Raw genomic sequence first — 15,464 nt, 5'->3', positions numbered from 1 at the left:
TTTGCCAGAAATGTTAATTTGTAGCCATATTAATTGTACTGTACAATCGCATTCGCAACACAAAAGTAAATTTCGAACATTAGTATCAACCGTTAGAACGCAAAGCTTTACATTTACATCGTAAATGCGTAGGTTCTTAATTGCAAGAACAGACACACGTGATTCGATTACATGACAATCAAACACGAATGGGAAGCAATGATTTGAGTAAACCATCGATATTTTTGCGTCGAATTCGAATATGCAATAAAATGGTGTGTGTGTATCGGGGGGGGGGGGGGGGGGGGGGTGAGGGTGTGCTTCCCATTAGAAAAAACGAAGTTAATCCCGCACATGCAGGAAAGGTGGTTAGGAGGTTGCCAGTTGTAAGACAGATAGATGTCAGCTTTGCTAATATAGACTTTTCACCTAGAGCACTTTCTTAGTATGATGGGTCTTACTCGAGATGTTTCAAGTTACAACAAACTAAGTGTATTTCAGCTAGTAATAGCAAAAATAGTGTTCAAAACTCCTGAAGGGTGGAAATATACTTGGAAAATGCCAAGTGACACAGGAAGATTCGAGGTGGATTACGTTAGGCCCAAAGGCAAATATTGATCAGTCAGAGCACCGGAGTCAATCTATCAGATCCCCGTTTTATAATTACTGTCCTACGATTTCATCAATCTGGTCAGAGCACCGGAGTCAATCTATCAGATCCCCGTTTTATAATTACTGTCCTACGATTTCATCAATCTGAATACTGTGCTTGGCGCTTCTCTGTCCTTTGTCCCACAAAACACATGCTACGAGACCCTGCTATCTGATCCCACTGCCAAGCTGTAATACTGCCTGTCTAATGTCAGAGAGTGAGTAGCGTGCTACAGACATTCTTTTGTGGTTCACAGCCAAAGATAAAGCTATTCTGACAGAAAACTGACTGTATGTTCTTTACAACATGCAAGTGCTGACGTACATACCAGTATTTGAATAGTATGATAGATCTCAAAAGCAGAGGACTTTCAAAATTTTCGAAAATGTTTTGTGTGGTTCAGAAAGAACATTTTCTTCATATTCTCATCAGGTATGTAGGTCTGTGTTATTTCTTATCATTAGCTTCTAATTTGAATATTTAACTGTATCGTAATTATTCTTCAATTTATCTACATAAATATGAGTTAGCTGTATCTTCTGATCTTAAATTATGCTCTTAATATGATCACAGACTGGGATGCCACTGTGTGTGAATCCGTATCTTACGTCTAACTGCCTGTAAACTAATTAATTGTACTATTTCACCACCTCATACTAAGCAACTCAGTACATTTTCCTTAGCAGGAGCTAGTCAACAACATCTAATTTGCCAAAATCATGTTAATTTTAACCAAGTTACAGCGTGATTATTCCAGAGTAACGATGAAGTCATCAGTATTTCCTTCCTTTTACTATCTTCATGCTGATGTATTTGGCTATTACTAATTTTGTCTGCCATCTGTAGCTACTGAGTCAACATAGATATCCTCCATCATGCTCTGCTATGCTCTTCCCATCCCCAGAATACTGATCTCGAAATGCTTTTCATATTGTAATCGAGTGTTACCTTGTTACTTTGTTCTGACAACATTAAGCAAACGGCCCTTACTGAGTACACCTAGTATGTTCCTCTATGTTTATGTCCCTAAGACAATTAGCATCTATGAAAGGAATACCATGTAAACTAGTTAATTTTGGATTTGAGAAAATGTGCAGTGGGTACTATTTCACCACCTCATACTAAGCAACTCAGTACATTTTCCTTAACAAGAGCTAATCAACTTCTAATTTGTCAAAATCATGTTAATTTTAACCAAGTTAATGCGTATATTATAAAGTGAATATTCCAGAGTAACGATGAAGTCATCAGAATTTCCTTCCTTTTGCTATCTTCATGCTACACATTATGCTGCTGATAAGAGCGTGAATGTCAGGAATGCTGCGACCTGTCAGGAATGTATTTTACCATAGTCGACACCAGAAACGTAAGCGTTTTCTAAAAGTATTATCGTTAGTGCAAATGTATGAAAATTGTGCCAGTCACTCGTTCAAAAGCAAGCAACGTAAATACACCCCTTTGACGCCACATAGATCACTGGCAGTACATTGCTGCAGTAGTGCCTACTTGCAGATACGCAGAATCAGTGGGTTGTCAAGAGGGCTGCCTGCCTGCAGTTGCATAGGAATTAGTTATGGGTTGTCTCTGTATGAGTACATTTTTAAAGTCTCAACAAAAGTGCATGAGTGGCAGTGAGGGTGTTGCTGAACTGACAGAGACGTTTTCGGACCCTTTTCCTTTTAGTCATGCACGTATCAGTGACGCGCTCTCCCTTGGGCACGCCATACGAGGAAAGAAGCAGGAGAGCTGAAAAAGTGTAAATAACTTTTTCTGTTTCACATCACGGTAAAATTTCGTCAAATGGTTTTGAACGGACCTTAGTGGCTCTACCCTGTATAACGGAGAAAAAACTGCAGTCACACAGAGACTGGCTTTTTTTTCGTGAAATGTGTGTAAATTAAAAGTCTGCTCTGAAAAGTTTTCCTCGGGCATCCGTAACAAATTGTGTGATTTCAAGCCATTGCGTCGCGGTTGTGACTTCCATTGCAGAAGCGTCTAGAGGAGGGATGACGTATACGTCACGTCCACGGCGGCCTTGGGCAGAATTTTGGTAATATTTGGTGCCAACATGAAACCAAAAACTCACACCTTATATGAACTGAGGTTTGGCCCTTTTTTCGTATGCGTCACACTTCTGTTGTCTGAAGCGTCACCGATCCTGAGGATCACTGCACAGTGCGCTACGCGTTTACAATCTTGTAGAGGAAGTTAGAGGATATCTCTTTGCCTAATTTTACATCTACATCTACATACATACTCCGCAATCCACCATACGGTGCGTGGTGGAGGGTACCTCGTACCACAACTAGCATCTTCTCTCCCTGTTACACTCCCAAACAGAGCGAGGGAAAAATGACTCCTATATGTCTCTGTACGAGCCCTAATCTCTCTTATCTTATCTTTGAGGTCTTTCCGCGAAATGTAAGTTGGCGGAAGTAAAATTGTACTGCAGTCGGCCTCAAATGCTTGTTCTCTAAATTTCCTCAGTAGAAATTCACGAGAAGAACGCCTCCTTTCCTCCAGAGACTCCCACCCGAATTCCTGAAGCGTTTCCGTAACACTCACGTGATGATCAAAACTACCAGTAACAAATCTAGCAGCCCGCCTCAGAATTGCTTCTATGTCCCGCCTCAACCTTACCTGAAAGGGATCCCCAACGCTCGAGCAATACTCAAGAATAGGTCGTATTAGTGTTTTATAGGCGATCTCCTTTAGAGATGAACAACATCTTCCCAAAATTCTACTAATGAACCGACGACGACTATCCGCCTTCCCCACAACTGCCATTACATGCTTGTCCCACTTCATATCGCTCTGCAATGTTACGCTCAAATATTTAATCGACGTGACTGTGCCAAGCGCTACACTACTAGTGGAGTGTTCAAACATTGCAGGATTCTTTTTCCTATTCATCTGCATTAACTTAAATTTATCTGTGTTTAGAGTTAGCTGCCATTCTTTACACCAATCATAAATCCTGCCCAAGTCATCTTGTATTCTCCTACAGTCACTCAACGACGACACCTTCCCATACACCACAGCATCATCAGAAAACAGCCGCACATTGCTATACACCCTATCCAAAAGATCATTTATGTGAGATAGGAAACTACAGCGGACCTACCAAACTTCCCTGGGGCACTCCAGATGTGTCGCAGTGCGATTTCAAGGGTGTCCCTCTAATTCTTTTTTTTCTTTTTTTTTTCGTGTTGTATAACCAGTTATCACATCTTCTCGGCGAACTTATACTTCCCAAATGATTTTGGTCAAATTTTTCATTTGTGTCACTGGTGGATAAAAAGTTCATTAGGCCTGGTACTGCTGAAATGTGTTTTTTCGCTGCTACAGAAGTATCATCTTACTCTACAGCGTGTATGGTTTCAGAGCGAGCGTCTGCTGGAGTCTGCCTTCAGCTGCGGCTGGGCGGAAGCTGACCAGCGCTTCTGCAGTTCACTGCGCATCTTCATGCTGCAGGCGTCGCGACCGCTTAAGCTGCAGATAGGCAAGATATTCACCCTCTCCAGAAACCTTTTCCTGCAGGTACGTAGACGCGTACACATGCCTCAATACGGTAGACAGTGATAAATCAGCTGGTTTGAAAGGTGGTCTGAAAATGCATATTTAGATTGTCGGAGATTCGCAACTTCTTCATACGTATTAAGCTCGTAGCCTTCCGCGGCCAGTGTTAGTTTCAGTAAAATTCTTTTCGGTCTTAGATTGGCATATTATAAGACAGTAAAACAAGTAAAGGACAGACTTTCCAAATGCGTCTGGAGCGATCTTCTTCTTACCGACTAAACTCGCTTTTCTAATTCATTTGATGTGACCTGTCACGAATTCGTCTCTTATGCCAACCTCTTCATTTCGACGTGCTCTCTTCGACCATAATTAACTGTGGGATGTATTCTAATTTATGCCTCCTTCTGCAGTTTTTACCTTCTACAGCTCCCTTTGCCCCCATTTTCTGATATCTTAACAAATGTACAGTAAGCCTCGCGGGATTAGCCGAGCGGTCTAGGGCGCTGCAGTCATGGACTGTGCGGCTGGTCCCGGCGGAGGTTCCAAGTCCTCCCTCGGGCACGGGTGTGTGTATTTGTCCTTAGGATAATTTAGGTTAAGTAGTGTGTAAGGATAGGGACTGATGAACTTAGCAGTTAAGTCCCATAAGATTTCACACACATTTGAACATTTTGAAATGTACAGTGATCCTATCCCTTCCTGTTGTCAATCTTTTCCATATGTTCGTTTCTTCGCAGGTTATGCAAAGAACCTTGTCGTATCTTATTCCATCTAAGTTTCAACAGCCTTCTAAAGCACAACATCTCAAATGCATTGATTCTCTTCATTTCCGTTTTTCTCAAGTTCTTTTATTTATAATGATGTCAGTTGCAAAATCCAAACAAAAATGTTTTTATAGAAGAGTGGAAAAGCTGGTACGAAACGACCTTTAGGTAGATCAGATTGGATTGCAGAGAAATGTAACTCTGAGCTCCCGAAGTATTTTTAGAAGATATGTATTTTTAGAAGATATGTTAAGGAAAGGCAAACCTACTTTTGCAGCATTTGTATACTTAGAGAAAGCTTACGGTAATGTTTACTAGAATACTGCATTTAAAATTTTGAAGGTACTAGGGGTAAAATACTGATAGCGAAAGTCTATTTACGACTCGTACAGAAACCAGACAGCAGTTATACGCCAGTTACAAGAATTGAGGGACTTTAAAGGGAAGCAGTGGTTGAGAATGGAGTGAGACACAGTTGTAGCTCAACCTCGATGTTACTCAGTCCATACACTTAGCAAGCAGTAAAAAAGAAACCAAAAGTAGGAATTAAAATTCAGCGAGAAGAAATAAAAAGTTTGAGGTTTGCCAATGACACTGAAATTCTGTCAGAGACTGCAAATAATTTGGAAGAGCAGATACATGGAATGGTCAGTGTGTTGAATGAAGGATATAAGATGAACAGCAACAGAAGCAAAATATGGATAAAGGACTGTAGTAGAACTAAATCATCCGAAGCTGAGCGAATTAGATTAGGAAACGAGACACTTTAGGTATTAGGTGAGATTTGAAATTTGAACAGCAAAATTATTGACTTCCGAAGTAGACACAACCGAAAATGTAGACTGGCAATGACAAAGTAGCTTTTCTGAAAAAGACGTATTTTTGAGCATCGAATATAAATTTCAGTGTTAGGAAGTCTTTTCTGTGTATGGAGTGTAGCCACCTTAGGAAGTCTTTTTTTTGTATGGAGTGTAGCCACGTATAAAAGTGAGAAATTGACGATAAACAGTTTAGACAAGAAGAGAATAAAACCTTTTGAAATGTAATGCTACAGAAGATTGCTAAATATCAGATGGGTAAATCATGTAACTAATGAGAAAGTACAGAAGAGTATTGGAGAGAAAAAAAAATTGTGACACAGCATGACCAGACAGAGGGATCGGTTGACAGGACAGATTCTGAGACATCAAGGAATGACCAAGAGAAGAATATAGGTTCAGAAGGATGTAAGTTGTAGTAGTTATTCAGAGATGATAAATCTTGCACAGGATGGAGTAGCATGGAGAGCTGCATCTAACCAGTCTTTAAACGAAAGACAACACACATCACGTGATTGATTTCACTTACACGATGCTGTGCTTAAGATGAACGTACTCATAAATGTCTTCCTGAAATTGAGGTATTTATTTAATATTACTAGTCTTCTTCTGGCCGGGAATGCCATCTTTACCTGAGTTAGTCTGCTTCCTGTGTCTCCGTTTCATCTGTCATGTATTGTTTTGCTTCCAACGCAGAAGCATTTCTCACTTTACCTAATTTGTGGTCAATAATTCTGGTATTAAGTTTCTCGCTAATCTCATTTCTGGTTCACATCAGTTCTGTCTTTCTTTTGTTTACCCTTAGCCGTTCTGTACGCATTAGAGTTCACTCCATTCAGTCAGTCCTCTAACTCTTCTTCACTTTCGCAGAGGAAAGCTAAGTCATCAGCGAATTTTATCAGTGATAACTTTTCACCCTCCGTTTTAATCCCACTCCTGAACTATCCATTTACCTCCGCCTTTTCTTCTTCGATGCACAGGAGGGACGAAAGATGCTTCCCTGCATTTCGTTCTAGATGTTCGATTCTTATTGTTCCGTATTGCTTTTTGTACATATTGTATATTACTCGTCCTTATCAATACCTTGTAAATATTGTTTTGAAAATTGTAATATTTTGCACCATTTTACATTTGATCATAAATTTCTTCATTTAATTAATGGTTTCGACCATTACAACCATCATCAAATCGATCTATAAAATGATTAACTTGAACATATTCATGGTGGTAGGGGTATATGTGCAGAAACTGTGATCATTGGTATTTTTATATGTACCAGCTTTAGTGGGTTAGTTGTGTTCTCTATCCTTGTAACAGTTTTCCTGCTGGCAGGCTCGTAATTGCACCACTAGGTGGATTCCGTCAATCAGTTTTGCACCTAAACGTCCACACTTCTACACCTGATCTGCTGCTCTCCGTCCAGCCCTCCAACCCTCCGAACAATAAGCATTAATAGCTTGCTCTCACCACCTATACTTGGTGGTACTAAAGAACCTACATACTACACCTAATAGCTATAATTATTAGTCTGAAAATGAAGTAAATTCTGATATAATGTTGTTGAGTACACTCTCCTGAGACACATGTACAAATGTCTGCACCTGTACCTCTAACGCCTGTATGAGTAAGAGCGTTATGGTAAGTTACTTCAGGATAACTTCTTGCGTTGGTTTGTATGACTTGGGATACACCTGAGAAATAACAAGATTCTCTCCTTAAACTTAGTAAAAGAAGTAAATGAAACTTTTAGCCATGAATGGCATCATCAAGGGAGATGGAAACTTGATAATCTATGTTGAACACTCACGGTGCGTGACGCAGGACATCCGTTAAAGACGTAACCAATCCTGATGATACAACTTTAGAATCACTTGATATAACTAATCCTTATATTAAAGTCCTCATTAACGAAATCATTGGGATTATTCTATAGACTCACAACAAGATTAGTACAACAGAAGACACTGAACTCTTTGAAAATCTTCACTTGAGTTTTCCTACAACTTTAGCTCTTTCAGTAATAAAATATATTGCCAAAGAAAGGCCTTTGAATGGACAATAGCTTAGCTGGAACATCAAATTTATGACCTACAAATAATTTTTTGATAAATTTCCTACCTGGAAAGATCAGGTCAGTTACTATAAACGGCAATGTAGCCATCTTAGCAATAGTAAAAGGTAACATGATATCGATGCCTTTGCGCGACGGTTCACTTCTATGCACAAAGAAAGAAAAAAAGTAATTCTTTTAACTGTACAGACCTTACTAAAAATAACAACAGACATGATCTCAGCATGTATAGGAAAACGTACATGCACTGATAATATTAATCTCACCAAATGCTCTCATCTAATGCGATGTGAAAGAACTTTTTTTGCTTCCATAGTGTACCAACTTATTTTAATGCCAATAGACAGCCATGGAGTACCTAAGGAATTTGACACATTAATACAAAGAACGGTAAAAATACCTATTTTACATCCGTGATATGCCAACTTATTCTTTTGCCATAAGACAAGTCAAATGCAAAGACTTACACATATGAAATAAGTAGCCGTATCGGACGGATACACAGAGTGCTTTATCATGCTAACATATTCTAAGACAAAGAAAAATGGAATACCATGATCACCCAAGAGCACAGGACGTATTAAAAATGAGGCCCAGATCACATATTGTAGAAAGTTTCTGAACGGTGAGAAAAACACTTTGAGAACACAAGACCACAAGCGATTTTAAAATAAATAATGCTCTAAACCATCGGCTTCGACATAATACAGATAACTAAGACGATTTTCAAATTTAGGCATTTATAAAATACCTTTACAATCATTGTGATAAATTTTACATTGGACAGACGCTTAGAAATTTTAGTATTAGATGCAGGGATCATTCATCCCCAGAACAGAACTGCATTTCATTCATACCTCACTGAACACAAGTATACAGTAACCAACATAGATAATAACATCGAAGTAGTACATAGTGCGCCTAAGGACCAACTAATAAACTTTCTGGAGAAAGTAGAGAGCTAAGGGTTCAAGAAACACGACTCCCCCCCCCCCCCCCAAAATTCTGAATGAACAAATCGAATTCGCACGAATCTCCGCTCTTCACTGCATGACATGCTGTTGCAGCTTTTTTACATTTTGGTTTGATTTCTGTTCTTTGAAAATACCGTCGACGGCTTGTTCCCACGTATGTAAATCTCTTCCCTTTTGGATTTTTCACGGTTTATTTTTTCTCTTTTTCTGAGGTCGTTGTGCCTGTGACAGAGCTGTGAAACTACCGTAGGTTACACTAGACACTAATAAAAGATTCACCAACAAACTAGAAATGGTGAACCGTCTAGAATCTGAGTGAAGTTATATACAGCAGCACAGAACCTAGGAAATATATTTGTTCTATGTGATTATCCTCCTGTATGATACTTAAAAGTGAATTTATATATGGCAAAATTACAAAAGTTAATATTTAATTCAGCTTCTGTTCGAAAATTTTTGATTTTTAGCGTTTAATACAGCAATATAGTAGCACAAAGAAGACAAAAATTATAAGTATTTATCATACAACGATAGAAAATGTGATTTCCTCAAAAAGAGGTAAAATTTTTTAAAAAAACGACACAAATACGCATTAAACATATCTTCAGTACTTCATCGAGCTTGTATAAAACATTTCTTTTATTCTTAAGCAACTTGGACACTTCTTGCCTTTGATCATGATGACCTTTCTATTGAGCGCAAAACACAGCAGTGATGATATTAATTTCTTTATGTTTGTGCATGTAAACTGTACTTGTATTGAAACTAATTCCTTTGATTACACGAGACCGCAGAAGTTACGCGATCAGCAAATTTTTTTTTACTTATAAAAATATTTTGTAACAATATACAGCTTGAATACACGGTGGAGTCACACTGAGCGATGTGAAGTTTTAGTTATGTGAAAAAAAAAAGAAACAGAAAATAAGTCGTTGGCTCCCGGTTTCTCTCTCATACATTTATTACGACCGAATCGTAGTTTTGGTAGAGAGCAACGTTAGCCTGTGACTTGTCTCGTGTCCAAGTACCATGCTTTCAACTATTTTCTAGTGTACTTTTTACGTCGTACCCACATATTTTCGAGATTGCATTTGTGATTTTAACTAACGTCTTATTACAGACTCAATTTTACCATTAAACTTTGTTTTTCTTACGCTTATGACGCATCCTAATTTGGCTTATGTTTACATTACGACATATCTCTGGCACTCTGACACGAAGCACATGCAGCCACCGATATCTATCGGCCGAACATCCTAAGCTGGTTATATTTCAGCTGTAGGCAAAGCATCCGAACGGTGGTGCTACATCAGGGGACACGAGTGTTCGTCACAGTTCAAATGGTTCAAATGGCTCTGAGCACTATGAGACTCAACTTCTAAGGTCATTAGTCCCCTATAACTTAGAACTAGTTAAACCTAACTAACCTAAGGGCATCACACACATCCATGCCCGAAGTAGGATTCGAACCTGCGACCGTAGCGGTCTTGCGGTTCCAGACTGCAGCGCCTAGAACCGCACGGCCACTTCGGCCGGCGTTCGTCACAGTATTATCACGCTTTTGAATCTTGTGACGATATTAGTCACCATTAATAACTTTGTTTACTTTGTTGTTGAATTTAAGGACACATGTGCGTCATTTTTCAGATTCTTCTCAGGTAATGTGAAACAAAGCTTCTAACTGTTCCCTACAATCCCTGAAACCAGAAATACTGTCATGCCTCTGGCTCCAAGCTTCCACTACTAGGAATACATACCATACACGGAATTAAATACACGTATCACAGCATATATCATAAAACAAGTCTTTTCCATGGTCACGATTTTTTAATCCATCATCTCCCAAAGTATCCAACACGTGAATCACCACCACCTTGTTCCTGTTCACCGGTGTGGCTTTCGTCCCAACTCCTCCCCTCATGACACGTTCCTTTACCTACCTCATCTCCTAACACCAACTCAAAGCCCAAAAAAAACCACTATTATTGTCTTCTCGGACATGGAACAGTCCTATGACCAGCCTCTCGCTCAGCACATATAGTCAGCTCAATGATTTATCTCTAACCCAGCCACTTATCACAAACACTTCACTTATCATTGCTCACCCTCTCCTCCCCACTCTGTGTTCATACTTGTATGTTGCAACGATCGACACCTTTTTATACTTTTAATATCTTACACATCGTGACACCTACGTTATCAACGGCGGGAATTTTGTCTGTAACCACTTTTTGCAGCACTGCTATACAAATTTTCGAAATTTTTGAAAGTCTTTTTACCTTTCACTGTAACTGATTCTGCTTTTTTTTCAGATTTTGAATACATCGTACACGATCTTCAACATGATGATCAATTTCTAAAGAAGAAATGAGCGCATCTGATGCTTGAACTTCAGACCTCTGTTATTTCAACCATGATCAATATGTATTACTGCACACAAGAAAGTGCCACTTTTTATAGTGTACACAGGTGAATGCATCTCCTTATCAAACCAGTTTCATCTAGGAGAACTGTAACGCTGATAACTCTTAGAGTCTGCATTGTCAATACGTAAAAGCAATGTTTTGATCCAACAAATTTTGAGAGAAGTACAAGTGATCTAAGTCACGATTTCACATGTATCGAGAATGGGGCTATAGAATAAGTGTACTATTATTTGTTCTACAGAACGTAGAAAGAACTGAAAACAACAGCTGAATAAACTATTACAAAAACAAACAATGGAAAAACCAGTATGGAATGTAACAATACAATAAAAGAAAAGTTTCTACTCACCATACAGCGGAGATACTGAGTCGCGATAGACAAAATAAAAAGATGCACGCAATCATAGCTTTCTGCCAAAGCTATGATTCTGTGAATCTTTTTATTGTGCCTATCGCGACTCAGCATCTCCGCTGTATGGCGAGTAGCAAGTCTTCTTCTCTCATACTATTACAAAAACAGTTCGATGTTGACAAGATGCAAGACAGAAAACGATTTATAAGATGCACTCGCACTGACATTGAACATTTTATTGTTAGACTCGTGATACTGTGTCAAACCTGAGGGTATTAACTGCACCATGTTCTTAAATAAAATGTTCTCTTACATAAAATGCTTTTCCTATGATCTATTCTTACCACTTCAATCCTACACATTGCCACCAACATTCAATATGGTTTCTTTAAAGTGAAGCAGACACTGCACTAGTGCATACATGCGTGAGTCGCTCTCTCTCTCTCTCTCTCTCTCTCTCTCTCTCTAGACTTGTGAAGAAAAATTACGATATGACAATGGAAAATGTTGAGAGTAAATGATTGGGATAAAAATCCATTGCTAAAAAGTAGGAACCATCTTGAGCAGTGAGAACATTCTTTATCATAGGTTGCTGAAAAGAGCATCATAAGAAAATGAAACAAAAGCAGTATGAGAAAAATAGAAAACACAACTATAGTTTGAGAGAAATAAGTATCTGTGCGACATGAATGAGGTGTAAAACGTCTTATTTTTCGAAAGTGTATGTGAATTACATGCTTTCTGACAGTTCTGTAATTACATTTTAGATGAAATATTTAAAATTAATTGCAAAGACTAGTCATAAAAGCACTCTAAAAACCTATGGTCAGTTTGAGAATTGTGGATGGGCAAAATGTGATACGGCTTATATTTTATATACTCTAATTCATTCCATTTATTACACAAGATATGGCTACTGTATCTGATAAGATATTTAACTGAATTGCATGATATACAGTGTGTCTCAAACCTTTTGGGTCAAATTATAACTGGTGATAGTGGGATCACAACTGACTATAGTATACTGAGATGGTCGGAATGCATATTTATTGTTTTACGGACGTACACAGCGTGCACTGCATAACAACAATGTAGCTCATAGTAATTGTGCAAAGCAACGACCGTCACTTTCGATGCATGTGTTGTAACGGCGCATGCAGTTCTTCCGTCCTCTTGCAAAGATCCCGCGTGGCTCTTGTACAATGGAACAGGCAACGGGCGATAAACAGTGTACACCCCACACCACCAAGCAGACATACTATTCACATCTTAGGTCACAGCACATGTGTGATGCGACGACCACATGCATCGCACTCGCGCATCAAACCGTGCTGCGTGTACAGACTATCTCTGGTGTCAGTTGTCCACTGCATAAGACAGCTTGTGACGTGCCCATGATGAGATGTGTTCTACTGTACAGTGCACGATGTTTACTCAAAGACGGAATGTTGCTCGTAACGAGAGCTGGCATACAACTATTTAACATACAGGGCGGCATGTGGTAGTGTCCTTAAAACAGCACGAATTTCCAGAGAACGCTTTTTCAATGCGTGGCATTCTAAATGGGAGAAATGTATTTCCATGGGTGCCAACTTACAAACGAACAGGGCGTTCAGGCCTCACAGATCCAACCAACATTCCTTCCAAAAACATGTCTGAACACTAGCCTTTGAGGAGATGGTGTCGTGGTGTTGGATAATGTAGCCGACCACACAGCAATAAGCACCCATCAACTTACCCATGAAACACACACTTTGACAGTATGGTGAGTACTGCTGGAACAGGTATTACATCCCTGTCATAAAGAATGGATGCAAGCACTGGTACAATGAGTTTTGACACACTACAGAATTGCGGTGGATAATCCATTGACGGTAGTGAACCTGGAGCTCAAAATCCACTGCCTGCACACGTTTTTTATGATAGGGGTATCATAACAGTTCCAGTAGCATTCTCTGAAATGTCGAGGTGTGTGTTTCAAGGGCAGTTTGAGAGATGCTTATTGCTGTGTGGTCGGTCACACGATATTGCACCATCTCCTTAAAGTCCGATATTCGGACATGGCATTGGCAGAAATGACGCTCTATGTCGCGAACGACTCCTTCTTTCGTATGTTGGTCCCCATCAAGATAAATTTCATCCGTTTAGGATGACACCTGTTGGGAAAACATTGTCTGTACATTCGTGGTGCTTTACAGGCACTACATCCAGCCGCCTTATGCATGAAATACACTCCTGGAAATTGAAATAAGAACACCGTGAATTCATTGTCCCAGGAAGGGGAAACTTTATTGACACATTCCTTGGGTCAGATACATCACATGATCACACTGACAGAACCACAGGCACATAGACACAGGCAACAGAGCATGCACAATGTCGGCACTAGTACAGTGTATATCCACCTTTCGCAGCAATGCAGGCTGCTATTCTCCCATGGAGACGATCGTAGAGATGCTGGATCTAGTCCTGTGGAACGGCTTGGCATGCCATTTCCACTTGGCGCCTCAGTTGGACCAGCGTTCGTGCTGGACGTGCAGACCGCGTGAGACGACGCTTCATCCAGTCCCAAACATGCTCAATGGGGGACAGATCCGGACATCTTGCTCGCCAGGGTAGTTGACTTACACCTTCTAGAGCACGTTGGGTGGCACGGGATACATGCGGACGTGCATTGTCCTGTTGGAACAGCAAGTTCCCTTGCCGGTCTAGGAATGGTAGAACGATGGGTTCGATGACGGTTTGGATGTACCGTGCACTATTCAGTGTCCCCTCGACGATCACCAGAGGTGTACGTCCAGTGTAGGAGATCGCTCCCCACACCATGATGCTGGGTGTTGGCCCTGTGTGCCTCGGTCGTATGCAGACCTGATTGCGGCGCTCACCTACACGGCGCCAAACACGCATACGACCATCATTGGCACCAAGGCAGAAGCGACTCTCATCGCTGAAGACGACACGTCTCCATTCGTCCCTCCATTCACGCCTGTCGCGACACCACTGGAGGCGGGCTGCACGATGTTGGGGCGTGAGCGGAAGACGGCCTAACGGTGTGCGGGACTGTAGCCCAGCTTCATGGAGACGGTTGCGAATGGTCCTCGCCGATACCCCAGGAGCAACAGTGTCCCTAATTTGCTGGGAAGTGGTGGTGCTGTCCCCTACGGCACTGCGTAGGATCCTACGGTCTTGGCGTGCATCAGTGCGTCGCTGCGGTCCGGTCCCAGGTCGACGGGCACGTGCACCTTCCGCCGACCACTGGCGACAACATCGATGTACTGTGGAGACCTCACGCCCCACGTGTTGAGCAATTTGGCGGTACGTCCACCCGGCCTCCCGCATGCCCACTATACGGCCTCACTCAAAGTCCGTCAACTGCACATACGGTTCACTTCAACGCTGTCGCGGCATGCTACCAGTGTTAAAGACTGATATGGAGCTCCGTATGCCACGGCAAACTGGCTGACACTGACGGCGGCGGTGCACAAATGCTGCGCAGCTAGCGCCATTCGACGGCCAACACCGCGGTTCCTGGTGTGTCCGCTGTGCCGTGCGTGTGAACATTGCTTGTACAGCCCTCTCGCAGTGTCCGGAGCAAGTATGGTGGGTCTGACACACCGGTGTCAATGTGTTCTTTTTTCCATTTCCAGGAGTGTACTTGCTAGCAACTCTTGTGACGAGTAACGTTCCGTCTTCGACTACACATCATTCTCTGTACACAGCAACACAACTCACTATGTATTACAAGCTGTTTGATGCAGCGGACAAGTGACGCCAGGGATAGGGATGTGCATCCATCTCTGGTTAACGTGCTGGTGCGATGGATGCGGTCGTCACATGACGCGTGCTGTGAGCTAAGCTGTGTACAGATTTCTGTTAGTGGTCATGTGTGTATGCTGTTCATCACTCTCT

The 15,464-nt window shown here is 41.0% G+C and overlaps 1 protein-coding gene across 1 annotated transcript in view; it reads left to right on the top strand.

Moving 5' to 3' along the window:
• LOC126278760 (odorant receptor coreceptor-like) overlaps positions 1 to 11,147 on the top strand; it is a 126,148-nt gene extending 115,001 nt beyond the window's left edge. The window contains exons 7-8 of the mRNA XM_049979036.1: positions 4,016 to 4,171; positions 11,090 to 11,147. Coding sequence (XP_049834993.1) covers positions 4,016 to 4,171; positions 11,090 to 11,137 — 204 coding nt within the window. The 3' untranslated portion in view covers positions 11,138 to 11,147. The remainder of the gene's footprint in view (positions 1 to 4,015; positions 4,172 to 11,089) is intronic.
• Positions 11,148 to 15,464: the final 4,317 nt, after the last annotated feature.

The sequence above is a fragment of the Schistocerca gregaria genome, chromosome 6, assembly GCF_023897955.1.
Source record: "Schistocerca gregaria isolate iqSchGreg1 chromosome 6, iqSchGreg1.2, whole genome shotgun sequence".
NCBI lineage: Eukaryota > Metazoa > Arthropoda > Insecta > Orthoptera > Acrididae > Schistocerca > Schistocerca gregaria.
Note: the sequence above shows the minus strand (reverse complement) of the source record. Positions and strands in the feature narration are given on the sequence as shown.